Consider the following 27,764-nt stretch of genomic DNA (forward strand, 5'->3'; position numbering starts at 1 on the left):
GGGGAAGGAGGGAGGGGGGTGGAATAAGTGCTGTGTGTCTCTGCTACCCCAGCCACTCTCTGCTTTGAACCTGCAGGGCCAGCTGTGGCCGTGGGTGCTGTGCTGGGGGAGGAGGGTTAAGCAAGGGGTGCAGGATGGAGCCCCTCTTCGTGCGTGGCAGCCAGCTCCGGAGAACGTTCTGCCCTCGGTTCTCGGCAACTTTCCTGGCAGCCAAGCTGCAGCCACCTTTACTGAGCAGCCCCAGAGCTAGCCGGTGTGTGTGGGTCACAGCTCACCCTGCTGCAGCTGGCTCCCTGCCTGGCTTCCAGCGTGGGGGCTCGGAGAGCCTGCTCCCTGGGCACGGTGCCCCTCGCCGCTTCCTCGCTGGCTCTAGCTTCAATCTGCCTCCCAGTGCTCAGCTCATAGCCAGGCCCGTGGGGGTCTGCTCCATGATGAAGCTGCCCGTTCAGCCTTCACCAGAGGGACTAGATGCTGCGTTTGTTGGGGTGCCCCTTGACACGGGAACCTCCAACCGTCCTGGCGCAAGGTAAGGGGCAGATGTTAGGCTAAGATCTGAGGAGGGGGAAGCGAGAACCCAGGGGATGGGGCACTTGCTGTCTAGTGACTATTCAAGAAAAATCCCAGGGGAATCTGTGCTGGTGAAAGATGCGGGACTGACTGCCCTGCAGCATAGAGGCCTCTTTTTTATTCCAGGGAACAGATACGGCAGCATGCCAGGTTTCCCTGTTCTGCCCTGCCAGTCTGCCTCTGCCCCGTCCTGCAGGGACCAAGCAAAAGCTGGAGAGGGTGGTTTGCTCTTGGTACCATTCAGCCCTGTGAAGGTGCCAGTTGTCAGAGTGGTTTTGTAATGTGACAATCAGGGTCCAGACACCCCAGGGGGAGAACAGGGGTCTGAACCCCAAAGAATTTGCAATTGAATCAACTGATGGAATATAATATTATTGTGCTATAAAAGCACATTGAGTAAAGTCTTTTATGAAAACTGGCGACATGCCAGCCATGAACATCCGTGTGATGTATGTATGGGAGGTGCATAGAGTTATGTGTGGGTGCTGAAAATATGTTCCTATAATATGTTGTGGACAGAGCTGATAAACCAACTTGCCTTAGACAAAGGAATGTGGATTTACCTGTCTAGATCAGGGGTGGGCAAACTTTTTGGCCCAAGGGCCACATCTGGGAGGGGAAATTGAATGTAGGGCTGGGGCAGAGGATTGGGGTGTGGGAGGAGGTGCGGTATGTGGGAGGGGGCTCAGGGCAAGGGGTTGGGGTGGCTCTGTGGAGGCAGCAAACCTAAGAGTGTCTGTGAGTGTCCATTGAGCGTGATGGATGCTGAAGGGAGATGCCCATTTCAGGCTTTCCAGTCAGGAGCTTGGCCTCAGCACTTCAGCAGATGGATCATGTGTGGCTCCAGTCAGAGACCTGATTGTAAATCTAGAGTGACTGGCAAAGAGTTTCAAAAGCACCTGATAATTTAGGGTGCCCAAAGTGAGACACTTTAAAGGGAGTGGAGGTTGAAAAGGTTGGGCGTTGAGCATTGCTGAAAAGCAGGCCCCTGAAAATCTTCTCAAGTTGGCCACCCAGAATCAGAGTCGCATGTGAAAGTCTTTGCACACACTCTAGATTTGCAGTAAGCTCTCTGCCCGGATCTACAGGTGACCTATCTGTTGAAGCCATTAGGCCCAACTCATTATGCATCTGACGTAGACGATCACAACCACAATATAATAGTCCCACTTGAAACATTTGCCCCAATGGTCATTCCAACCTTCAACTCCTAAGTGTCTAGGAGGAATGTGTGCCCAACCAGCCACATGTTCAGAATCCCCTGGTTCTATGGAAGTTTCCTCCTCCAACCATCCCAGATAACGAAGTGTGGGATTCTTTCCCTTCCAGGTTCGGCCCTCGCCAGATTCGAGCCGAGTCGTGCATGGTGAGGACGTGTAACCCCAGCACTGGGGCAGCACCTTTCCATTCCCTCATGGTTGCTGACATTGGTGATGTGAACGTGAACCTCTACAACCTGCAGGACAGCTGCAGGCAAATCCGAGAAGCCTATCAGAAGATTGTGGCAGCCGGCTGCATTCCCCTCACGCTGGGTAAGGAACCTAGGGCTGGGCCCAATCTCATGCTTTGCTGTTTAAACACCAGTTATTATATGGGCACCCGGAAGAATAGCAGGATCCCGTAAAGCTGCCTCCCCCCTTCTGTCGTATGCACTGCAATGGATACAGGCTAATTTATTAACAGGGTCTTGAGAGTGCAGGAGAGCTACTCTCTCCTCCTCCCCACTGAGATAATTCAGTCTCCTTCAGCTGCTCCCAGACCTTTGCTGCTGCTGCTGGTTCAGCTCTGGGGCCAGGGCTGGGGGAGAGGCGCCTCTCCCCCAAGCTGCTGCGGTGAGAGAGGGCTTGGGGGGGGAGTCCTCTCTCCCCGCTGCAGCTCTGGGGCAGCCTACACACCAAACCCCTCATCCCCGGCCCCACCCCAGAGCCCGCACCCCCAGCCAAAACCCTCCCCCCCCTCACGCCAACCCTCTGCCCCAGCCCTGAGCCTGCACCCACACTCCGAACCCCCCCTATATTGTAATTAGTTACTACACAGTACTGTCCATTCAGTAGGTTATCTGGAAGACAGCATCCATACAAAACAACTGGATCTACAGCAACTACTGGTGTATCACAGAGCAGTTCAACCAATGGAACAGAGAAGTTAGCCACTTCTGTTTCCTGCCCAGTGAAGCTTACCAGAGGGTGACAACCATCAGTAAGGGTAACCTATAACATGAATGGACAGTACTCAGTGGTAGTGTCACTACTCCAAATTTCTGTTTTATTTCTCATATACATAGCACTGTGGGACACACTATCATAATCCCTATCCCAGTATTTCAAAACACTCAGCCTACTATTAATGATGAAACAGGCGATAACTGGAATTGCCCTAATAGGAGTGTGTTTCTATCTGTGTCACCAAAGTAAAAGGGCCAGAGTACACCAGCAGACTGGGAAAACATGGTTACGCTTGGATATAAAGTGGTGTCATAGGTACACATACATACATGCCCATACACATTACAAATACATATGCCATATCCATATAATTCATATATATTAATTATTTGAGAGTGCCTCTAAGACTCAATCATAATACTACATTCCTCAGTCATGGTTCCGGGCCTAACATTCCCAGGCCCACAATAAGGGACTAAAAAATAATTGGATAATAAAATCTGTCTATCAGTCGTATGTGGGAATGTGCAGACTAGAGTCAGATGGGGCATGAGTGAATGGATGGTAAAGTAAAATAACCACATAACAGTGTTTAGCCCACTGGGTTATCTTCAGTCCATGCATTATGCTTTTCTGGGACGATGGGTAAACGTCCTCCCCATAAAAAGACAAAAAGTGGGGGAATGTAGTAAGAGGAGGCCCTGAGATATAAACCTTGGTATCAGAGGCCCAGTATGAGGCCTAAGGCCTGAACTAAAGTACCGGTAATGGTCAAGACTTTGCTAAAATAAAGCAAAGTTAAGCTGTGAGCCAGAGGCAGGCCCTGCTCACAGAAGCTGGCAAGGAAAGGGCTGATGCTGCAAAAAGAGACAGACCTAAAAGGTACTGGACACCAGATATCAGAACATTTGCATACTTGTACACTCCACACACACAACAAGGAACAGGCTGACCCATCCAAATGACAGGGCCAAAAGGGTACTATGATGGATAGAGTTGTTTTGTTCGAACCAGCATGTACAAGGTGAGAGGTGGCACCTTACTACGTAGAGGGGTTGCACCTCATACGCCAGGAGTGATGTGTAACTTGTTTGTGCCTGTGTATAAGAATGCATCCCTGGGGCAGTGTCTTTGTCCAGCCTAGGGGGCAGTGGAAAGTCCCGACACTGACTGAGCTGAGTCCATTGCCAGGGAGCACATAAGTACTAGCTAGCCGCACCTCAGCGGCGCCTTGGACTTCATTTGCCAGGGAGCTGGAGACTGTGTTTCTCTTCGACAATAAACCTGGCCGATGTGCCTTCGTACCTTACTAGAGTCTGTGGTCATTGGGGGTTCTCTCGGGATCTGCTGTGTCAGCTATCTGCGCGGAGCTGGGGCAGCACAGAGGGAACACATGCACGCAGCCGATTGATATCAATATTGAACAAAGCAGAGCGCCACACCGGTAGCATCTGACAACACCATCTTTCAGATAAAACTTACAACAGAGTTCCAGACTGCTTGTGCTCATCAAAGATACCATGCCACTTTTTGCAAGAGATAAGTGTCTGTGTCCTGACTCGCTTCCAGTTTGGGTAATAACATTCAACCTTCCCAAATTCCCATTAAAATTTCAATGGCTTATGGTGGTGTTCTGCTCCTCAACTGTTGTGTAGCATTGCTGTCGATTAAGTCCCAGCTGCGACACACCCCAGAGGCAGCTGCAAGTAGGAGATGAAGTGACTCCTGGATATACATCTGTATACCAGGTATCTGCATTCAGAAGCTGGCCTTGAGTACCAGCTGCAGCAAGAAAATGACAGCTGGCTGGATTTTTGAGAGCTTTTAATAAGAGAAGCTGCCCCTTTTAATACTACCAGTCACCAATTTAAAGCTGCAGAGAAGGTAATTAGATGAATAAAGGATGATCTCTCTCTTTGTGAAGTGCTGATGTATTCCCCTATGAGAGGAGAGGTGATATATGACTGTAGCTTGCTACTGATCAATGCTGGCCTGTTCTTATTACATAGCATGTTCTCTGTTCCCTGTCCCATTGCAGGTGGCGATCACACAATAACATACCCGATCCTGCAGGCAGTGGCAGAAAAGTAAGTTTAAAATCTGAAAATGGAGCATGTTTAAAAAGCTGATACCTTGTGGTGATAGACGTGACGTCCCCCTTGAGTTGTCGAATCTGTGCTCTACTGGGCAGTTCATGGAAATGTCAGGCTGGAAGGGACCTTAAGCGGGTGTGACATGCACTCTATATGGTTTTATGAAAGTATGCTGATGAGTGTGAATATAATGTAACTAAAACATGCTTCGTGCAAAAGGTCTCTTGTAAAATATCATTACAAAGCTTATAATCTATTGAGTGTGGTCATCCTATTTGTATAAATGTATCACTCTTGTATCTGAAACTAAAATATGAACTATAACTCTGAGGGCCTATTGTAATTATGCAAAGTGTGGGCCATTAATGGTGGTTTGGAATCTTAATTACTCCCATTAGCCAGGACAATTGACAGTAGATGGCTCTGTTTTACTTGTAAGTCTTCCTGTATACCTGTGTGCTGGCAAGTGGGTAATGAAGTAACCCTGTCGTAAGGAAATTTGGTTGGGTTGGCATGATTTTTTCTTGAAGAATTCATTTTGGCTATTCTTTATAACCCTAGTATCCTGTAGGTGCTTACAAATGTATTACCTAATATATTCGATTCTTTTCCATATTGAAGTTAGGCTGACTGGTCTATTATTCCCCGGGTCCTCTTTCTTCCCCTTTTTAAAGATCATTACTATGTTTGCCTTTCTTCAGTCCTCTGGGACCTTACCTGCCCTCCCTGGGTTCTCAAACATAATCATGAACAGTTCTGAGATTGCTCCAGCTAGTTCCTTAAGTCCCCTAAAATGAATTTCATCAGGCCCTGGTGACTTGAATACATCTAAATTAAAGAAATATTCTTTAACTTGTTTTTTCTCTATTTTGGCTTCCCCCCTGGTTCTTAACATGAATTGTGTAAAGTATTGGGTCACAATTTACCTTTTTAGTGAAGACTGTAGCAATACAGGAATTACTTAGCTTCTTAATGTGGTCAATTATTAGCTCTCCTTCTCTGCTAAATGGAGGACCTACACCAGGGGTCGGCAACCTTTCAGAAGTGGTGTGCCAAGTCTTCATTTATTCACTCTCATTTAAGGTTTCGCATGCCGGTAATACATTTTAATGTTTTTTAGAAGGTCTCTCTCTACAAGTCTATAATATATAACTAAACTATAAATGTAAATAAAGTTTTCAAAATGTTTAAGAAGCTTCATTTAAAATTAAATTAAAATGCAGAGCCCCCCAGACCGGTGGCCAGGACTCGGGCAGTGTGAGTGCCACTGAAAATCAGCTCACATGCTGCCTTCGGCACCCGTGCCATAGGTTGCCCACCCCGACCTACACTTTCCTTTTTCTTTCTCATCCTACCCATGTATTCCTAGAACCTCTTCTTATTGCCTTTTATGTCGCTTGGTAGGTGTAACTCATTTTGTGCCTGTCTTTCTGATTTTGTCCCTACATGCCTGTGCTATTCTTTTATACTCATCATCAGCAATTTGTCCGGTTTTCACTTTTTTGTAGGCTTCCTTTTTTAATTTTCAGTTCATTAAAGAGCTCCTGATGGAGCCATCATAGCTTCCCACTGTTCTCCATATCTTTCAAATGGCTCCGCAGACATTTGAGATTCCAGGGTTCATGTAATCAGACAGGGTTGGAGAGTCACGTGAGGAATAAAGTCAGGCTGCAGCAGTATCTGTCAATCAATAGCTAGATGCTGGCAATCTTCCCATTTGCTCCTCTCACTTATCCAGAGTGAGATAAGTTTGTGCTGATCCCAGCCAGCATCTTGTGTCCCCACTCTGTCTCCAGTGATCTTTGCCTTAGCCCTGGTCTACACTAAGGTCGGGGGTCGAACTAGGGTACGCGAATTCAGCTACGTGAATAACGTAGCTGAATTCGAACTACCCTAGTTCGACTTACTTACCCGTCCAGACGCCGCGGAAGCGAACTCCGCGGCTCCAAGGTCGACTCCGGCAACTCCTCCTGCCGCGGTGGAGTACCGGAGTTCGAACTAGCGCTTCCGGGGTTCGAACTATCGCGTCTAGATCAGACGCGATAGTTCAAACTCCGAGCAGTCGAACTCGCCGCGTCGACCCAGCAGGTAAGTGTAAACATGGCCTTAGAGTTAATTGGTGAGAGAGCATGTGTTTGTTGCCTTCCTGAACCTGCTGAATAGTAAGATGCCTGCTGAGGTCTGAAGCCATAGGAATGTAGGGTGGGAAGACCTTGACAAGTCAATTGTATGATCTGTTTGGAGTTTAGATCTCTATCATTGTGAAGAATCCAAGATTTTATGCTGACGGATTGAACAAGGTCAGAAATAGTGTAAGCACCTGTGTTAACTAAAGCATGTGAGCACGGGGCTGGCGTTAAGGCAGTGTTTGTGCCTGCCCTGTCCCAATTAGGCATGGTCCCGTGGGACTGGTGCACGTGGATGCTCATACCGACACAGGAGACACAGCACTGGGGGAGAAGATCTACCATGGGACGCCATTCCGACGCTGTGTGGACGAGGGGCTCCTGGATTGCAAACGCGTGGTTCAGATCGGAATCAGAGGCTCCTCCTATACCCCGGATCCCTACAAATACTGCCGGGACCAGGTAGTGTATACCACCGCCAAAACCTCTACCCTCCACCAGGCCCTGCCTGTGCAGTCAGGTCCACATGGCCATTGATTTCAGTGCTAGGAATAACAATATGTCCCTCTGGTTCCTGAGACGGCTGTTGTGAGGCTTGCTGGGTGTGTGTGACCTCTTTTGAGATCCTCAGACAAAAGGTGCAAGATGATATTGTTCGTTAACTGACGCCGCTGCATGGAACGCTTCTCCCACTCCAATCCCTGGAACTAAGACACTTAGAGCAGGAAAAAAGCCCCCCACTGCCATTCTTCTCATTTATTGTCCCCTCCTCCTCCTTTTGCACCAGACGGCAAGGCTCCCCTGCCCCCTCACTGCTCTCTTGCCGGTGCTGTTTCCAGCGGCACGTGCCCTTGAACGGTTTCACCTGTGGAAAAAGCGCTACTTGCCAGGGCAGGTGGAGACCATAGTCTGTCCTACGTGGGAGGCGTAATGGAAGAGGGAGCAAATGTGAGACCACGGAATGGCTGGAAGCACCAGTTATGATCTGTAGAAGACACTGGCTTTGGCCACTTAGAGCTGTTTGCATAAACATTACACTGGACCACTGCTCTCTCCACCCGGTTCCTTTCCCCAGCCCTGTGTTTCAGGCAGTGGAAGCTCAACTTTTTTTTTTTTTCCTGCCTCCAACAGGGTTTCCGTGTCATCCTGGCTGAAGACTGCTGGCTGAAGTCCTTGGTACCACTGATGGCGGAGGTGAGAAAGCAGATGGGAGCCAAGCCCATTTACATCAGCTTTGATATTGATGGATTAGACCCTGCATACGCCCCTGGCACAGGGACACCTGAAATTGCTGGTCTCACACCTGCTCAGGTAAGGAGATGCTCAGACTCTATTTCTGAATGTGCGGAGTGGATGCAGGGAAAACCTGGCTCCCTTTAAAGGAAGTCCCAGGGCTTACACCGTCCGCCCCCTAGAAATCTAAGGGTCAAGGATCTACATGGGATTTGGAAGTCTTTAAACAAGAAAACTGGCGTATTGGGAACTGAAATCCTTGAGACCTCCTGTTGTGTCCTGCCTATAATGATACATGGAGCTATACCTATCTCATAGAGTTGGAAGGGATCCCGAAAGGTCATTGAGTCCAGCCCCCTGCCTTCACTAGCAGCACCAAGTACTGATTTTGCCCCAGATCCCAAAGTGGCCCCCTCAAGGATTGAACTCACAACCCTGGGTTTAGCAGGCCAGTGCTCAAACCACCGAGCTATCCCGCCCCACGCTAAGGGAGATTGAGCTGATGTACAGTTTGATGGTGTCTCAGTATTTATACATCTAATCCTCTGCTTTCCGCTCACTCTGGTTCAGCAAAGAGCACCAGGTTACAGCAGTGATCTTGGACGGGAATTGTACGGACTGTATCGTCACAGATTTCATGTCAGCTGTGTTTAAAAACAAAACCACCCCCTCGGCTATTGAAATAGATAGAATGTTTTCAAAGTTAACAAGTACCTGGTAACTAGCCCTTTATTACCTTCCCTAGGCTTTGGAGATCATTCGTGGGTGCCAAGGACTGAATATAGTGGGATGCGACCTTGTTGAAGTTGCACCAATCTATGATGCTTCTGGTGAGTGAAAGGAAATATTTGGGACAATACAGCAAAGTTAGAGAAATGCTACATCGAATGCTTGTCAGTAGTAGATTGGGTCCTGTTTAGCTGTGGACACTGGACACTGTCTATAGAGTTCAAAACAAAACGACAGATATTTGGTCCTGGACAGTTTGAGCATCCCTAGAGAACATAGTGATGGCTGTCGGGAATATTTATAGTTGGCTATTTCTATTCTATGTATTATCAACAATTCAAACAGCATGTTGCAGGAGAATATTTAAGAAAATGCAGAGTAGTCCTTAGAAATCTAGGAACAGCTATTTCAGGGTATGCTAGAGTGTGTGACCACCAGGATGTCGGGGACAGTAGTGCTGTGTAAACAAGAGAGGCCACAGCTCTTCTATAATCAAGAAGTGGATTCCTCAGCATTAGTCAAAACTCAGCTCAGTCCTCTACACAGCTGGAAGGTAAGAAGCACTTGTGAATGAACTGCCGTGTTTGTGTAAATCTGTACTTCCGTTCTGCAGTTCTATAGCACCTTCAGTGCAAGCACCTCAAGCACTAATGGTCTGATCCACTTGGTCCCCTTGTAGCTCCCTTTTCAGATTGGGGAAACTGAGGTACAGGGAGGTGACAGGACCTGTCACAGCTCACTCACCAAACTGCCTGGTGGAGGCCATAAATAAAAGCCAGATTTCTGGAGTCAAAGTCCTGTGCTTTAACCACTAAGCAATACTTCTTCTGCATTTACATGGCTGCTACAGCAGTACAAGGAGACATTGGTCCTGCCCTTGGTGACAGAGGCAACTCCATGCTTCAATAGCAATAAAGAAAAAACAATAATTAAAACAAATTTAATTTAGAAAAAACACTGTTTGAACCAATTACGTTCCGAAACGGTGGTAGTCAAAGCGCATCCTATAAGATGATGCCTGCATTTGGCTCGTACTGCCAAAGGCACAGCTGTCACTCTTTTTAGCAGAACACTCTGCTGCAAATGGAATTGACTTTGTCATATGTATATACCCACAGCCAGGCTCATGCAGGGGGAGAAGTGCCTGCTTTACAAAAACAAACAAAAAAACCCAAGCAAAGCAAAGCAAAGACTGTATCTGGTTCCTGGAGCTCTGTAGAGACTATAACAACACTGGAAGGTCCTGTCCTGGGGCCACTCTGCCTTTAGATTGATTTCAGCGTGAGCTATACACATAAAGGGGCAGACTTGGAGTCCTAGGTTGCATTTATGCTGGCAAAAGTCAGCTGTGCATTTCACCACTGGTGTCGCTCCAACAGTGTGGAAATGGTGAGTGATAGTACGGACAGGACCGAGTGTGTTCTCTTCCCTTGTGCAATGGTAGAGACGACGGCGCTCCCTAAGGAAGCAGCACCAGCTGTGAATTAGGGGCAGGCTCTGTGAATACAGCCTTAGTGTACTGAGCAAATGAAACTTGTGTGACTAAGCATTAAGTTACTTGTGTATTGGTTCAGCTGTTGACTATTAAATACTCTAATTTATTTCCTGGGGTTGGGGTAGAGATTCCATTTGAAAACAAGACGTCAGTTGGGTAGAACTAAAGCATTCAGCATAACTACGTTTGTAGTGTACCGGCCCAGACAGCTTTTCACTAGTCTATGGCTTTTAAGCATCCGGTCTCAGGGCGGCAAGTGAATTTGTGCAGGAGCACGTCATGGCCTTGAATGAGCCTCTGCCAACATGGAGTCAATTACAGGATTGGGGCCTTGGTGTCGGAGAAAGAGTTGGAAAAGAACTCCTTGTCGTAAGGACTTTCTGACTGACCCTTTAATTGGAAGCCATAGGATAGTCATGGTGTTTTTTTCTTTGTTTGTAGGTAACACAGCCCTCATGGGAGCAAATCTGCTGTTTGAAATGCTGTGCGCTCTCCCGCGAGTCAAAACGATTTAAAGCCCTGTAGGGCGGCTCCAGCTTATGCAAATCAAGTCACGACCCCTATCTCTTCACCTACACGATGAGTTTAAATATTCACAGTCTTTCCGCGCAAATACTTCGACACAATACGAATGGAGAAAAAAGCCTGAATGGAACAACTCAATCAGATTTTGCTTTTAATTTCTGTCGTCCCTCACTCTCTGCAGGTAGAGAAGGGGCGAGGGAATGCTAAGCTTTGTGGTAGAGAATAAAAACCATTCCTCACCAGACAAAGTCATTTCAAGCTCCTCGTATGCTCTAAGCAGCAGGTAGAAGAGATGCTGGAATTGGCGGGGCAGGCTTACAGATCACGGTGCTGTAGTAACATGGCTTAGCAGCACATGGATCCAGCGACTGCAGCTTGAATCCTTTCAATATAAAAACTGGCAGCTATGATCTAAAATGGGGGTTTCTTTTGGAAGTGCCTAGTAAGGATTTTTCCCCACTAGAATTAAACCTAGGAGGGGAGCAATATACAGACATAATGTAACATCCTGGCTCTCTTCCATGGGCATGGAATAGAACAGAAGTTCTTCTGGCCTCTTCATGCAATGGATCCAAAGTGGCACTAACTCCAAGCCCTACATTACGAGATGACTTATGCCAAGGCACTGTGGTCTCCGTCTCAGTGATGGGACGTTTCTAAACCCCATTTATGCATGATTTTCCCAGGGCCCATAGCTGTCAGTTCTCAGGAGGCCAATAGGAACATTGACTCAACTACAGGGCAGCTTTTGGAAACAGTTGTCCTTGGTTAAGCAGCCCTGGTGCCTGAGTGGAGATAACTGCTCGTAATTTATCATATGCAATGGGCTAGTTAACAGCCATCAAACTTTCGCAGTTAACTCCCATACGCCACACCGCATTGTCAGTGTGTCGATTAAAATGCAAGGCCACCTCATCGTCTCACATTAAAATAGTTTATTTCAGTTGCGAATCTGTAATAATCTTAAAACAAAATGACATTATCAGTGCCTGTTCACAGATACAAAAACAAAAATTAAAAAAAGACATTTGCCAAATAAATTATTTCCCCCCCCCCAAGAGTATCAAAAGTGCAAAATATTGACCTGCTTTTCAATCCAATCTCCCAGGTTGCATTATTGTATTAGTTCCTGGCAAGCTTTTACTGACCATATATATGTCAGCCATCACTGCAAAGCTGCTGTGCCCCACACTCAGTCAAGGGGAAAGGTCAGGTACAGTATTTGGACTCTAGGCTACATTTCCCTGTGTTGTAAAGATGTTTCGCTTCAGCTCCTCGGAGTTTTACTTTAAAAATAGCTTGTATTTAGGTTTGTCGCAGAGCAGTGCATTAGCACTGCAAACTTCCTTGCTCTTAGCTCAAGAAAGTATCATGCACAAACTGAGAATGGCCGAGTGCATTACCTGCGCTATGAAGCAAACCAAAGGGCAATAGTGAGAGCAGTAGGACAAAAAATTAGCCCAGGTTAATGGTCTTGCAGCATCTGGGTCCTTGGGCGGGGAATTTCTTCTACACAGCACACGTGGGCCCTTAGTTTAAAGCCCTAACATTTGACACCAAAGTTTCTGACTAGCAGAAGAGTCAGTAACCGACAGCTTTTGTAAATCCTCCTTCTGGGCCCAACCCGATCCTCGAGACATTGTTCAGCTGCGTTTAGAGTGTCAAAAATTTTCTGCAGTGTGTCCAACTCTGGGGTTTACAGTACTGTGTTATACCATGCAAGACCCCAAAGGCAGAACTGGCTACAAACATAAAAAATAACCAGGCTTTTTCATTACCCAAGCCAACGAAAGCACCGTCTTCAACAGAAACAGCATAAAGAGCGAAAAGTCAGTCTGCTGCTTACGGTTAGTTCAGGGTCAGTCTAATGCCTGGGTTTTTCCAGCATTTTATTTCGACATATCTCCTCAGAAGAAAAATCCTCTCCTTCCTTCTCATAGCCTGTGCTCAGCAATCAAAACGGTTCACACTGCAGGTAGGACTTTACAGATTAAACTCCATTGGTTTAAGTAACATAGGTAAGGTCGGTTGAGTCTAATATTTTAACCTGACAGTACCCTTTATACATAAGAGCATTATGAGTATTGTTCAAGTGGCCTTTCGTTAGTTGAAGCACCTCTGTTCTCCAAGCCAAGCAGAATGCAGCAAGTCACCAATTCAGTGGGCCACTAACTCACCGTTTATAAAGCTCTGAGGACTGTTCAGCCAATCAGGTTACTTGAATAGTCCTAGATCTCATTTGGGTCAGAGGGTGGCTCCCTTGGTGGAATATTGATCCATAGTACTGGGCTGCTCTGCTGGAGAAGGGGGGAGGGTAGTGAGGTTTTTAAGTAAACCTCCATGCTTGTAGGAGTGCTTCACTATATGGTTCAGAATGCTACGCAGGAGTTAATCTCAATCTGAATGAGAGGAAAACTCATGCAGGATTTGGCCATCACGTACCATAACATGACCTACTCATGTGGAAGCCTCAGATTCCTACCCAGGTCACTTTGGAGAAGTTTATTAAGTTTACAGCAAACATCAGATAAAGTGACTGAGTCTAGGCGGATTAACAGAGAGAAAAAAAGAAGTGGCAGTGTCGCAAGATTACAGTTCCCTGCTTTGAAAAGAAACCTTTCCCTTTTACCTTGACATTCAGGTAGCAGCTCCTTGTCACTAACAAAAAGCCAGCTCCCTGGGCAAGCCAAAGGGCTGGTAGGAGACTATAATTAAGTACAGTAACTCCACAGCCTAGAACCATTCCAGTTTCACACCGAACCATATGTTTAAAAGAAAGAAAGAAAAGGCAACCTGCATGTTAAGAAACCTTTGAGCTGAGGATAAAAACAAAGTGAGAGAAGCTGAACCTAAGCATCTTGTAAACGTCTGTCTACAACAAAACTAGTTCCACACGTAACAGACGATCCGATGACAGCACTTTTTGGGCAACATAGTTCAAAAATACAATCATTAAAGAATTAAGTTCCTTGATACAAAGAAGTGTCGATATTGTACTAGAGATGTACCATGGTTGTTTGAAAGGTGTCCAAGTTGATTCACTAGCAGGTACTGACATTTTCTTTTACATGTCTACTGGCTCGTAGCAGCTTACGCCTACAATCTGAGGACATGGGTAAAGTTATGGCTCTAAGAGACACAGTCTAAAAATTGACAGAAGCAAAAAAGCATCTGAGAAACAATGTACATTTAAATGGCTCAACATCTTGACAGTATTTACGGCTGTGTTAATCCCCTTCCCGCCCTGCTTATGGCTTAGCTGGTGAAGCCGCTCATGGAACTATTACACAAGGAGCATGAAACATGCAGAGCGCCTACTAGCCCCCACCGTCTGTAAATACCAGCTATCAGTTTGCTACAAGGGAGATACCCCCAACCACACTCCTAAATCACTTACCGCAGGGAAAGCTGATAAATAAGAATGCTTGGTATGAGGCCTTTCAGAGTTGCAGAGGCTGGGGAGATTCTGTAGGGTCTTCCCAGTATCACACCATGCACTATGGGATAAGCATTGGGAAGGGGACCTGACCTACGTAACAAGTTCATTGTGTTCAGTCCAAACTGAGTCAACGTTGCAAAGAACTCACAGGTTTTCTTCAACTGAGAAAAAACAAGAGACTGGACATAGGCGATGCGGTGAGCAGGACATTAAAGGAAAATAGACTGGGTTTTGTCTTAGATAGTACAGCATTCAAATACAAGAACAATTTGGTACAGAGGACTTCAGTACGTTTCATCTTTCACTCCTAGGTCAAAGATGAAGGAAGATACTTCTACTCACTGGGCCTAGGAGAGTTCATCTAAAACCTACTGTCCATTTGTCATGACTGTTTATTCCTGGAAAGAATTGTCCATGGTTGTCATCTTAAAAAGTTTGTAGTGTTAGAACCTCTTTTAAATCCCTTCAGTCTAATGCAGGCCAGGATGGAATATAGAACCTTTGTAAGGAACCTTCTAAGAGACGTTCCATCCATAAGGACAACTTGCTTAATTTGTTTTTAACTTGTTTGGATCCTGGACTGCAGGAGGATTTTCCTCGGGCTTCTCCTGTATGTAGCAAGGGGTCATAATCCTCAGAGGACCCCATGGTTCCCCCTTCATCCCCCGATCTGTGAGGCTTGAAGAGGCAGAAGTATTTCTTGTGGCCATTTAGAGCTAGGACGTAACCGGCGTAGTCGCGCTCCAGGAAATGTTTATCATATTGATATGGAATGGGGGCAGCATCCTGGGCAAATTCTAACAAATACTCCAGCCATTCTCTATGCTTATCGAGGCTGAGGAAGGAGAAATGAAGACAGCTGCTCCTGCAGGAGAAGTGAGAGGGAACCAATTTAGACTGTGTTCCAGTTCAGACCAGACATCACACAGGAAACATCAAGGTTAGAAACTGAAGGAGGGTTGAAGTAATTTATTTTTTTTATTGTTTTTGCACAAACTATTTTGACTGACTTAAAGCCCTGGAAAGTGAAGCCCTGTATTTGTCCGAACACAGGCATAGCATAAGTGGCAGTAGAGGGACCTGGAGGGGAGAGTTCAGGCTCCATGGTCCATCCAGTCCTCTCTGCTGAGATTACCAGTTGCACTAGCGGCAGTACGGAGAACATACATCCATTACAAAGTGGACTGAGCCCACCAACCCATTTAATGTTGGCTATCAAACAGCTACTCATTTAAGCCGCCTCACAGGTGCAAGCACCCACATGAAGGTGAAGATGTTCTTGGGAGCAAGCATGCAAGTATACACGCGACGAAGCAATGCAACAATACACACCCCAAGCCTATCCACTGCGCGACACTACACAGGCCATTAAGAGCATAGCAGAAGCCCAAAGAGGAACTCCATACTGACCCTGTGAATGTGTAGACTTCCAGGGCAAACTTCTGAAGTAGGCTGGTTTTGGTGGGGTTGGAAAGGATCAGAACCACGTTCATGTGACCCGGCCTCAGACGCACCAGGTTACTAGTATAGGTAACATCTGTTAGCTCAGTCACTTCGACAAAGCCCTTTTTGGGAATCCTGCTGGGCAGAGAGAATGTCTCAAGTGAAAAAGGAGCAAAGAACAGTAAATGCACCTGGGCACTATAAGGAAAGAGTGACCTAGTGAAAAGTCACTCAAAACCCATGTCACAATGTGTTGGCTAATCTGGCACAGTGCCGAACCCCTGAAAACTCACACCCCCTATGCCCTCTCTCCAAAGCCTATTAAAGCAGTTTATCTTTGGCCTGCTAAAGATGAAAGATTAGATGTTCTTTGGCAAATCATTGTTTCTTCTCCTTCATCACTCCACGAAGTATTTGTCTAGGCAAACAGGTGGGTTTCTAAGTGACTGTGTGGTGGGAGGAGGATAGATTTTTAAATGTAGGAGATGGAGAAAGGTGGGTAGGATGGAAAGAAGTTGGCTCTACAGCCACTAGTCTGTTGCTAGTTCAAAGTACTTAGCAGTGGCCCCTTGTCTGACAGATTTCAGTCACAGCTCAGGTAACAGCTACTTTCCAGTTCTCTACCTCGAAGGGGCTTTTGGTCCCAAATATTCAACTTGTTGCTTTCCGCTGACTGCCCATTCCCCGTTCACTCTTTATATCAGCTACACCAAACTCACCCATGCGCTGTTCACATGCTGCCTGTCACTCACACCACCATGTTCACACCAGCTCCATTCCTTCCCTACCACCTACCCACTGCCCTTCCCCAACCTGCCCTCTCTGCCTGGGGGAAAGGCAGTAGGAACAAGACTCTGCTCCACCAAGCCTCTTGAGCAGGAAAGTGGAGGTGCAGAGAAGGCCTGACTAGTGCAGGAAGGAGTTAGCAGAGGAAACCTGTTCTCTTTGCTGAAGGTCGTGTCATTCTTTTCATTCTTTTCAGAGGGATCTTCTTTCTGGGGGAGAGGAGAGTCTCTCTCATCGCTCGAGTCGCTGCAAAGGAGCATTTTAAAACAGGGTAAGTTTCAACTGAGATGCTGAAATCTGGTCTGTAAGGCTCCAGCAGCTGGCCTGGTAGGTACTCACCTGAAAGCCTGAACAATAACAGTGCCAAAGAGAATGAAGAGGGCTGAGAAGATCAGGGAAAGAAGCGGCATCATTTCCCGCCTAAGAGAGAAGGTTTGCAGTTAGTTCTGAGTTCCTACAGTCAACCTCTGCCTCAGGCTTTCAGCTCCCTTCCACCCCAGATAATAGCATATAATTTTCCCTGAACTGCCTGTCTCCTGTTTGAAGGGCTTTAATGGAAGCTCTCTCATTGTTCCTATCTCCTAATGAAAGGCAGGGAGACAAATGGAAGAATGTTTTTAAAATACCCTAAACGCTAATGAAAACCGCACAGCAAGGCAGCCAAGCCAGGACTATTGCCAACAGGAGCGGTGTGTTTTCAGTAGCACAAAATCCAGTGGCAGACCTCAGCTTCACAGCTCAACCAGCTACCCAGAAGATGAGACAGAAGTCAAGCTTCACTGGCCCACAGTTCCTCTCCTTTCTCCAAGAGAAGATACATATGCCTCCTCCTGTCCCCGTCAGATACCTCCATATCTAGATATGCTTTTGAATTTGTCCTCGGGCAAGACAAAGGGCTATTACATCTAGACACAAAATAAGAGCTATACTGATATTTTAAATCAGATTCCATACCAGTTATTATGAAATACACTATCCCAGCAGTCCGAGACATACTCTATTGCGGAGTAGAGCCATCGGAGAAAGAACACCTGTAAAGATACAACAGATCAATGACAAGGTGGCTGCTCTCCCCCTACCCATGAAGAAACAAATCAACGATGTGACTATCCCCTCTGCACCCCTTGTCCAAACCAGCTCAACTACCTCAGAGCCCAGGGGCTGCCCCCTGCAGCTGATGCGTACACAGTGAAAGAGTCTTGCCTCTCCAATACTCAAAACTCTAGTCACAATTCCCATCACTGACCACAGTGGTGCAGTTTTAGCCCTGGTCTACACTGGGGGTGGAATCGATCTAAGTTATGCAACTTCAGCTATGCGAATAATGTAGCTGAAGTTGACACTTAGATCGACTTACCGTGGTGTCTTCATCACGGTGAGTCGACTGCTGGTGCTCCCCCATTGACTCTGCTTGCACCTCTTACAGCGCTGGAGTACAGGAGTGGACGGGAGAGCGCTTGGGGTCGATTTATCACGTCTAGACTAGACGCGATATTGATCCCCACTGGATTGATGGCTACCCGCCGATCCAGCGGGTAGTGAAGATGTACCCTCAGAGTTAACTAGAACCAGCTAACATAGGTTTGTTATGCCTCTACAAAATTGAGAATACTTACAGGAGCAAGTTCATCATTCAAGTCTGGCAGGACAGTGTCTGAAGAGAGAAGACCAGGGTCTGTTCTTAACTGAGCCAGAAGGTCCAAAAGGATGAAGTTATCCTCTTCACTGCCCTCCCAGGCATCTTCCAAGATTTTATAGACCACTCTTCCTACATTATTGCGCCTTTCCAAGATGGCCACCTGGACAAAGCAGTAACAGCACAAGCTTCAGAGAACAAGATACCAACTTGGAAGAAAGCCTTGATGTGTCAAATGAGAATTCAGAACTAGGATCCAGATTAAAAACAGCTATTTCAGTTAATCTCTCACAACACCCATGTCAAAGGGCAGGCACAACATCAGAATGGGAACAAGTATAAAAAGTAGCTGCATGTTCCATTATACCCAATAGGAACAGAGATGAACAGCACATGTTCTCTGAACCCCAGCTCCTGTTCTTTGGAAGCACAACACTTATTTTGTATAGTGTTTTTCCTACACACTGCATTCCACATCACATTAGAGTTAACTAATTAGAGTTAGCCAGAAGGAGAGTAATTAAGAAGCATACGCAAGGAGGAAAAAGAGGGATGTTTTCTCAGCAGAGATGTGAAATAAAAAAGTGGGTTTGGTGGTGAGACATAGGAAAGTCATTCCAAATAGGAGGAGCTGCCAAGGACAAAGCTCTCACATTAAGAGTGGAGTGACAGAGTGAATGGCAGAAGAGAACAGTGCTAAATAAGCGGGAGTAGTTTGGGAAGGAGTAGAGAGAAACAAGGTCCATCCATGAGACTGGCAGGAGCAAGTTCACGGAGGGGTTTAAGATCAAAGAGGACAATTTTGAACTGGACAGTGAAATGAACAGAGCCAGTGGAATCATGAGAATGGAAGATGACGTGGTTACACTTTGTACATGTCAGAAGGCAGGCAGTGGTGTTCTGCACATGCTGGAGGCTAGAGATCTGAAATCGGGACAGATCAAAAAGAAGGGAATTGCAATACACAAGACAACGAAGGTCCGACCTGAAGCAGAGCACACCAACATGCAATACAAGAGGATCTGTTAGAAGTAGAGAGGTCTGATCCTGCCCATAGCATGCTCCCGTAATATTTCAAAGAAGCAGCATCAATGTTCTCTCCCCCTGCACATTTTTGAGGTTGGGGTGAAAAAGAATAAAGCTCAGAGAGAGACTGAATTACAGATTAGGCAGAAGGGAAATGTGACACTTACGGCAGATTTCCCCCAATATTTCTCATCATCCATCAGCAAGGCATGGGCAAAGTCTCGCTGACGGTCGTTGTAGATATGCACAAACCTCACGGTGTCTTTCGTGTTTGCCAGAGCAAAGGCCACAAATGCCTCATAGGTCTTAGCAAACTTGTCACCCTCGCCAGTAAGTAAAACCACACAGTACCTAGACAACACAATGAAATGGAGGATTCACAGCAGGCCCGGAGATACAAAGGAATAACAAACCCAACCTGCCAGCTAGAACAGACCCTGACGAGCCAGAGAGACACTTCATCGTGTCTATCTTCTTACACACTCCATTGCTCAATGTTCCAATCTCAGTCCTTTCCTTCTTCTATGTTCCTGTCCCCACAGAGTTACTGCAAGGTACTCTGTTCAATAATACAAGAACAAGGGGATAGTGAACTGAAAAGTGGCATGTTTGAAACTGATAAAAGGAAGCACTTTCACACAACGCACAGTTAGCTTCTGGGACTCATTGCCATGGGACAGAAGCCAAGATTCAAAAACAGATTAGACATTTGGATGTATAAGAAGAACATCCAAAGTTCTAATACTATATAGAGAGAGACCCCCTCAACGCCTCTGAAAGGATATAGACCTAACATTGCACTATTAGGGGTTACGAGGAAACTTCTCTGGGGGCAGGTTGTTCCATCACTGCCACTGAAGGGCTTCTTGGAAATCCCTGTGAAGCATTTGGCACTGGCCACTGATGGTGACAGAATACTGGACTACATGAACCACTGCTCTGATCCTGTCTAGCAATTTCTATTCTTCCAATAAACCCTTTAATGGACCCCCCCCACAGAGAGTTAAACGAGACGTCGCCTGTAAGCAGCCACCGGGAGTAGGAGCATATGAAGATAGGAGGAACTCCCATCGCAGCGAGCCTTACTTCCGCTGACGGTGAGACTTCTTCACAGGACACAGCTCACGAAACAATTTCTGGTTGGTGAGTCTGGCTGCCAGAAGGAACTTGTTCTGGGAAAGGAAGTCATCAATGAGCTGCTTTTTCATCTCTCGTGCCTAGAAAGGACAAAGCAAATAGAAGATCAGCATTGTTCAGCTAAACCAGAAGGATGTTCAGCTCTCAAGGAACATGAATGCTCTAGTGTTAAAGGGTCACCATGATGAAGGTCAACAGGCTGTTTTACACAATGGAAGAGATGTTCAGGAGATTGGAAGTATGGCCACTCATGATGGCCCCTGGAAAAGGGGCATTAAACAGCTGTTGTTGCTGAGGGGAAAATAATCAGAGCATCCAGTAATATTAAAATCCCAACAGTCAGAAATTGCAACAGTGACCGAAGGCTTCTGACAACTCAGCATTTATTGGGGTGTACCTGCACAATAAACTTTCGCTATTAATGCACTTTCTCTGTGAAACCGCAAAGTCTCATGGACTCTAAGGAATTCCTCAGAGCCAAGGGTTCTTCCCAGGAGACTAAGGATTTCTGACAAAGCTGAATTAATTAAGAGCTGCCCTCTCTCTGTACAGTCACTGCACCACTGAAACGCAAAGACCTGCCCTCCTCCACCAGCTTAGTTACAAAACTATGCCCCAGTGAAAACCACAACTGTCACCCAGTTATCCTCCAAGTTCAGATGCCTGTTGAAACCTACAGAGCTCCCTTCAAGACATCCTTCTGAAGCTCCAATATCTGCTCCCATCCAACCCAGAGTTGGTTTGAAATGCTCCACTGACCAACTTCTGACGTAAGAAACAGGCCAAAAAAGCAGTTACTATATATTTTACTTAAAACCCAGACAGACAAAGACGCAGACCACAAAGTGATACCTGAATAACATCGGCAGGCTTCTCAATATGTTCCTTGAAGATCATCATGGTGGGGGTGTAGACGTTGATGTTATATTGTCTGGACAACTCTTCAGTCCCTCTGAGTCCAACATACACGTATCCAAAGGACAAATAATCTCTGTACGCAAAAGCAGTGAGCTAGAAGGAAACAGAGGTTCAGTGCATGTTTACATTGCAGATCATGCTTTGATTCTTCCCCAATAAAGCTTATGGTGACTATTTCCCCCTAGCCTCCAGAGCGCTGTTAAGTCTAGGACAGCCAAATGACATACAAAGTCATCCCATTCCCTTTACCAGGCTTATTACACAGTTAGCTTCTTCCTGGTTTTATTTTACTATCTAACATTCTATATCTGGCCAGCTGTTTCTTTAGCAACTCATCATCCTCAAACAAACTAGACCCAGTGCTCGAATGGCCTAGATCATTAACTATTTGTGGTGGGAAAGGAATGATGGTTTCTCCCCTTGCCCTCAACCCCACCCACGCCCTTACTTCCACTAGATATCTGTCTATGACAAGAGAAGTTCTACTCATATTCAGATGTTTAAAATAGTTAGCAAAGGCAGGTCACCTGACTATGCAGTCTCCAAATAACACACATGAAATTGCTGGGTGTTTGGGGTGGGTAATGCTACTTAGAAGAACCATCCAGCCTATGCCTATACCGAGATCCCATTCTCTACTAAGACAGGTGGATTTACAAAGCTATCCAAATGCCAGAGATAACACACAAACACACACATTACCTTGTATAACAATGGCACTACCGGCATATGATCAAACAGAAGAACATGGGGTTTATTTTCTTTCTTCCAGTTCGACAGGAATTGGACATAATTTTTATCTGTAATCTTAAATGTAAAACAGAGAGTTCGTTTCAACCTCAATACATTCAGAAAACTAAAGTTCAATAAGGTTAAATGGCTGCATTAGAACTGGGTCACGATTTCTGTTTTGTAAAGGACACCTGTGCCCATACATCTTTTCCGGCTAAGGCGATTTGTGCAAAACCAGGATTTTTACACTAACAGTTCTCTCTGCTTGTGCTGATCTTTCCTGACTTGATGTCATAAATTCTCAGTGGAATCATAATCATTTCCACAGTAGCTAACTGGTGGTCATTACTGAGGATTATGACTTCAGATGGGGAATAAGCAAAAAAGGGCAGAGTAGAAGTCAAACAATCTGTTTATTTAAAAATGTCTCTAGTGATAAAAAGCTCTGTCTGCCGAAAGGGCTCAAAGCGCTCAACTGCCATTTACAGGCCTGATCCAAAGTGTGCTGAAGTCAACAGAATGATACCCAATTCACTTCAGCAGGCTTTGTGCCAGGCCTAAAAATCTGCAGGAGCTGAGACTATAGAAAATCTTGCAAGAGATACTTATCAGTTTGCAGGATAGGGCAAGGGAGGGGAAGAGACATACAGTGATGGTCTCTAAGGTCATGTCCGCACCGGTTTGGAACCTGGCCATGGCTACCTTCCAAGCAGAGTTCAAACACCATTCCTTAATATAGTTGTAACTATCTCTGGTGTAGTTCCAAACAATATCAAATCGGCACCGTGTGGTTACAAGCCCTAACATAAGACACATGTATGATCAAATGCTTACCATGAAGCATGGCAGTTAACCCTGAAGGACGTGAGTTATGGTAAGTGGGGTATCATCAGTGAGGGGGAGTGTCCTGCTGCCAGCTCTGGCACCTATCTCACCATGCACAGGGGAAGATGGAGAAAAATTCCATCTTATGCGTGAACGTAGTGTTTCCTTCAAAACTGCCTCCAGCATTTATAGCTGTAACGATTTCACTCAGCCGAACCGCCATTCTCCCTTGATTAAGGCCATTGCAAATAGCTTCAGAAACTTCTGACATCCCCAAGACAAAGGTCACATCAGAGACTGACTCTGTCAGATGATGTGTCAGAGACAACAAAGAGATCCAAGTGTCTAGCACACACTACCACTTATCAGAATCCAAACACTCTGATTTTCCTGTCACGTACCTTCTCTATGAGGTTCCCTGGAAGAAGGCTCTCCACAAACTGCCTCAGGTTCTCTCGGATGACCGCATTGTGGAAGAAGGATATTTTCCCATTAATGAGTCCCAGAATGGACGGTGTGCTGTGTGCTCCCAGGTGATGTGCGAGGCGTCTCTCATACCCAGCGTGGACAACTCCAATTCCCACTCCTGAAAACGGAGGACAAATCCAAAAAGAGGGTCACCTTGACATGGGGGGGGGGGGGGGGGTGAATGACCCAAACTCCCCTAAAGGGAATCAGCACTAAGGTGGCTGCTGTTACACAGCACACCAAGAGGATGAATTATTCAGCTGGTACCACATAGTGTTTCCCCTTTTCACATTCCATGGGGAGCTGTATTACTCTGCTCTCAGGAAGAAGTAACAATGGTACCATCTCCTCCTTACTCTTCTGCCTAAAGGTTCTCTATTCAGCACGTTAAAACCCCAAGGACAAATATCATGTTAAATATACAGTGCAGCAACTTCTTGTCCCGGCACTCTTATTTTGGATTCTATGTCCTCTGTATTGACCATCTCCAGTTATGTAGATGACCCATAAGGGGGACGGGAATTTTCACCTTGAGCAAGAAACATTGCAGTACTTAACTGGAATCCAAGTATATGTTGCCAGGGTTCCCTGATTTTTATTTTGGACACCAAAATTTTCTCCCATCCTCCTACGTCCTACATGATAGTGGCCTTGACTCTGGTCAAGTTTGGGTGGGCTCACAGCCCCCTTTAGACTCCAGATTGCATCTCAGGACCATTCTTGATATATATCAAAGGGCAATGCAATGTTTATATTGCAGGCCAGAACATAGCAGTACCTGACCGTGCAACAATCCTTGGCGCTATTTAGAGTGATGGAGGCACTAGGAATGGTTTAATCACACTGCAGCAGAAAAGGAGACAATCGCTGACTTTAGACATGGAAGAGACTCCCCAGACTGCATCTAGTCTATACTCTGCCAGGGCAAGATTTTCTAATGCCTTGTCTCGTCAAATGCCAGCTATCTACAGGGATGGGGCTTTCACCAGCTCCCTTCAGCGACTGACCCAGCCCTACAGATCTAAAGTATTTCCTCATGTTTTAAACCTAAATTTGTCTGGTCTCAGTTTCATTGATGACAACTGGTGTTGGAAAGAAAGAGATCAATACCCCTCCACTTACACTGGAAAACAACAGAAATAAAGCCATTCACACCACACTGATAAACCACAAAGGAACTCTGCGGCTGAATTCACATTCAAACACAACCCCCAAAAGCTGAAGTGAGTTGCTGCAGCCTAGGATGGAAAGCTTTGAGACAGCCTCTCTCTGAAAACACGTTGCATCTTGAGTTTTTAAAATTTGCTTCTCTTACCCAGCACCTCTAGCTCCTGAACAACCTCCTTCCACACAGGCTCAATGTGGATACAGCTGAAGCACCAGTCCGAGGTTATTTTAATGAGGTAGGGCTTTTTGAAACTGTCCGGTACAATCTCGTTCACGTAGTGCGAAAAATGCAGCAAGTACTTCTCATCGGAGGAGTCTCGTCGCTCCGAATTAAACGGGAAGTGGAAAAAGGATTCGTCAAAGTAAAAGCTTTCGTGGAAGTGATGGAACTGGCGGTGCTGCTGCTGCTGAGGGTACCCCTGGTTCTCACCCACATCTCCGTAACGATCAAAGTTTGATCTCTTTTCCTCATTGGAGAGGATCTGTCAATCACAGAGTTAAGAAGGGTTGAAAAGAAATAAGGCCTGGCTCATGTTGAGAGAGAACTGGAAGGATGACAATTCCCCTTCTTAAAATGATTGAATAGCTATAAGGAGCAGACACACTGGGAAGAGGACATAGGTGCTGGAACAGGGTGTGGGGGGTCTGCAGCACCCCCTGACTTGAAGTGGTTTCCATTATATACAGGATTTCCAGTTTAGCTGAATGGCTCTCAGCACCCCCACTATAAAAAATGTCCCAGCACCCTGGAAGAGGAATTCCTTTTGCTGAACATCTATCGAGTTGAGCTCCAAGAAAGGGAACTGTCATGTCTTTCACACCTATGTCTCTGGAGCCAAATCCATGTATGTGGCATGGAGTGAGAGAGTTCACACAAACATTTATTTGGAGAATTTTGTACAAACCTACTCACTAGCTAACCATTCTTTTTAAATATTAATTTCTGGCTTCCTAGTTCTGTGACTCTGTCTTCCAAATTCCTTTATCATTTCAGTTTCTCAGCTAAGAGGCCATGAAAACGAGTCCTAAAACAAACATAGTCCAGAAGACTATTGTGGTTTTCTCGTAACATCAAACATTTAACAGCCACGTGAATCTGAAGAGCTGAAGCGCTCAGGAAGACAAGCTGCACTTTAAGCGGAAACTGCCGCTTGAGCTGGGAGATGAGAATTCAGTTTATTCCTGGGCACTCAGCATGGATGTAAGAAGAGCATCAGCTGAGATGCCACATGCTGAGGTGCTGCTTCAGTGAGGCTTGGATGAGTGACCTGCAAGTGCTACTTATGCAAATAATATTTTAGAAGTGACTAAAGCTCTCAAGCCATTAACCCCACTTACAACATCACTGGAATATGCATAACGAATATAAAGAGGTGGCACCAGCCTGCTTTGCTGAACTCAGTGGATACCCCATACTCTTTGCTTTAATTAATTAATTCTCTTTGATTAATTCACATCTCCCCCAATAGCTGGGGAAGTGTTAAATGGATATGCAGGTTTTGTTTGTTTTTTTTAATCAGCAGCATCCAGGGGTTAGTTTTTCCTCAAGAAAACCTAGACAAAGATTCCACCAGCCTACCCTGCCATACACAGAGCACAGAAATTGTTCCATGTAGATATAACTGGAAAATAGTAAAGGCTACTTGTAAAAGATGAACAGCATTTTCCAGGTTCTAACATACATCCTGAAAGCAGCACAAAGTTACCAAACAGTGTTTAATACCTCATAGGCCTTGCTAATTTGTATAAACTTATCTTCCGCTCCTGGGTCCTTGTTTTTGTCAGGGTGCCTACAATGCAAAAAATAAAGAAAATGGATTTTGTCCTTTAGAAAGCAACAGCAATTTATCACAGGGAGTCACAGCGAGCCACAAGTGTTTTCAGCTTCAGTTCAATACTCATACTAAGCGGGATATGTAGACATTAATGCCATTTACTGGTATCCACTTCTTAATCCATCTGATGCAGATTTATGGCAAAAGTCTATTTCTCCTACCCAGGCTGAACCACATAAAGAATTTCAATGGGATTTGAGTGGTGTATGTAAAAACATTTCCTCAATTTTGAATTTTATTTCATAAATAAATGGTCCAAATGGAGCTAAAAAGTTGATTTAACACCAGGCAGTAAATTCCTTCAGCAACAATCCTATCAATTTCAAAGATGCATGCTCTAGCTGCTGCCCTATATATATCAGGCAGAGCAGCTACTTGGTACATCTGCAGCTCTATTCTGCATGTTAATAGTTTTCCATTATAGCATTAGACCACAACCTTAATGCCTAGGTTCTATGAGACCCCAGAAGCTATCAGATAATCATGTTTTTCCAGATGCTGTACATCAGCTCTTCTCTTCAGTGTATGAAACAGGTTTTAATGTATGGTCATAATTTGGTTTAACTTAATTCACTTCCTCTTTTAGGACTCTTGAAAATTTGACTAAAAAAAAAAAAAGCTCAGTAACTAGAAGTTAATCATAATCAAATGTATATATATAAAAATAATAACAGATTTACTCAGTTGAGTTACTGGATGTGAGGAGAACACATAACTAGTTAGAGAAATTAACAAGCGAATGTGATCCTGTTGCAATTCCTACAACAACCTTAAAGATATAGCACAGAAGTTATTAAAAGACATTTGTTTCTTAAATTTCTGCCCTTGGTGATTCTTCCTATATGCTATATTTTGTAATGTACAAGATAGAGGGGGAAAGAGTTTCATATTAGACCCTCCAGAGTCTGATATCCAGAGTACCGGATGAAGTGGAAGTTAGTATCATCAGAAAATATTATAGCATGTGCAATATGCAAAAATAACTAACATTTAGGGCCAGATCCTGCAGTTCTTATAGTCAACCTGTGAATAGTCCCACTGAAGTCGACAGGTCATTTGTGTGAGTAAGGGACATGGGATCAAGACTCTCATCATATATACAGAACATAATGTATGATTAGCCTTTTACTTAGAATACACATGCAAACAAGATAGCTAAACATTATCGGTCCAATTCGACAAACCTTTTCTTGAGTAGTATTTACTCACAAAAGAAGTGCCATTGAATTCAATATAAGTCATGAAAGTAAGTACTTCTCTTTCAGGCTGCATAATTGCCCTTTATTAGGAAACTGTTTTCCTTCTCCTTTTTAAAAAAAAAAAAAAAAAATTCTCTCTGGCCAGCAGATACATTTACGCCAGCTCCTCAGCTGAAATAAATCAGTGTAGTTCCATTGTGGATTTAAGTTGATGTACACC

At 45.3% G+C, this 27,764-nt stretch overlaps 2 protein-coding genes across 4 annotated transcripts in view; one reads left to right on the plus strand and one right to left on the minus strand.

The window, feature by feature from the left end:
• AGMAT (agmatinase) lies at positions 1-12,036 on the plus strand. Its single transcript, XM_039508866.1, has 7 exons — positions 1-526; positions 1,897-2,099; positions 4,771-4,819; positions 7,218-7,413; positions 8,083-8,262; positions 8,930-9,014; positions 10,850-12,036. The coding sequence occupies exons 1-7, from the start codon at positions 135-137 to the stop codon at positions 10,921-10,923; spliced, it is 1,179 nt and encodes a 392-aa protein (XP_039364800.1). The 5' UTR covers positions 1-134; the 3' UTR covers positions 10,924-12,036.
• The window catches only part of DNAJC16 (DnaJ heat shock protein family (Hsp40) member C16), an 18,138-nt gene continuing 2,227 nt past the window's right edge, over positions 11,854-27,764 (minus strand). The window contains exons 3-16 of one of the 3 annotated variants that reach the window (XR_005590320.1): positions 26,234-26,300; positions 24,659-24,992; positions 23,277-23,461; positions 22,021-22,125; positions 21,253-21,411; positions 20,350-20,480; positions 19,431-19,614; positions 18,218-18,400; positions 17,556-17,632; positions 16,941-17,021; positions 16,752-16,847; positions 15,783-15,953; positions 14,331-15,237; positions 11,854-14,036 (exon numbers count right to left, since the gene is read on the minus strand). Coding sequence is in view for 2 of the 3 variants with exons in the window: in XM_039508861.1 (XP_039364795.1) it covers positions 14,838-15,237; positions 15,783-15,953; positions 16,752-16,847; positions 16,941-17,021; positions 17,556-17,632; positions 18,218-18,400; positions 19,431-19,614; positions 20,350-20,480; positions 21,253-21,411; positions 22,021-22,125; positions 23,277-23,461; positions 24,659-24,992; positions 26,234-26,300 (2,173 nt within the window). In the remaining variant the exon portion in view is untranslated. Of the gene's footprint in view, positions 15,238-15,782; positions 15,954-16,751; positions 16,848-16,940; positions 17,022-17,555; positions 17,633-18,217; positions 18,401-19,430; positions 19,615-20,349; positions 20,481-21,252; positions 21,412-22,020; positions 22,126-23,276; positions 23,462-24,658; positions 24,993-26,233; positions 26,301-27,764 lie in introns of all 3 variants that reach the window. The other 2 variants (XM_039508861.1, XM_039508862.1) reach the window with 2 other exon arrangements.

This window comes from Mauremys reevesii, linkage group 21 (assembly GCF_016161935.1).
Source record: "Mauremys reevesii isolate NIE-2019 linkage group 21, ASM1616193v1, whole genome shotgun sequence".
Lineage (NCBI taxonomy): Eukaryota > Metazoa > Chordata > Testudines > Geoemydidae > Mauremys > Mauremys reevesii.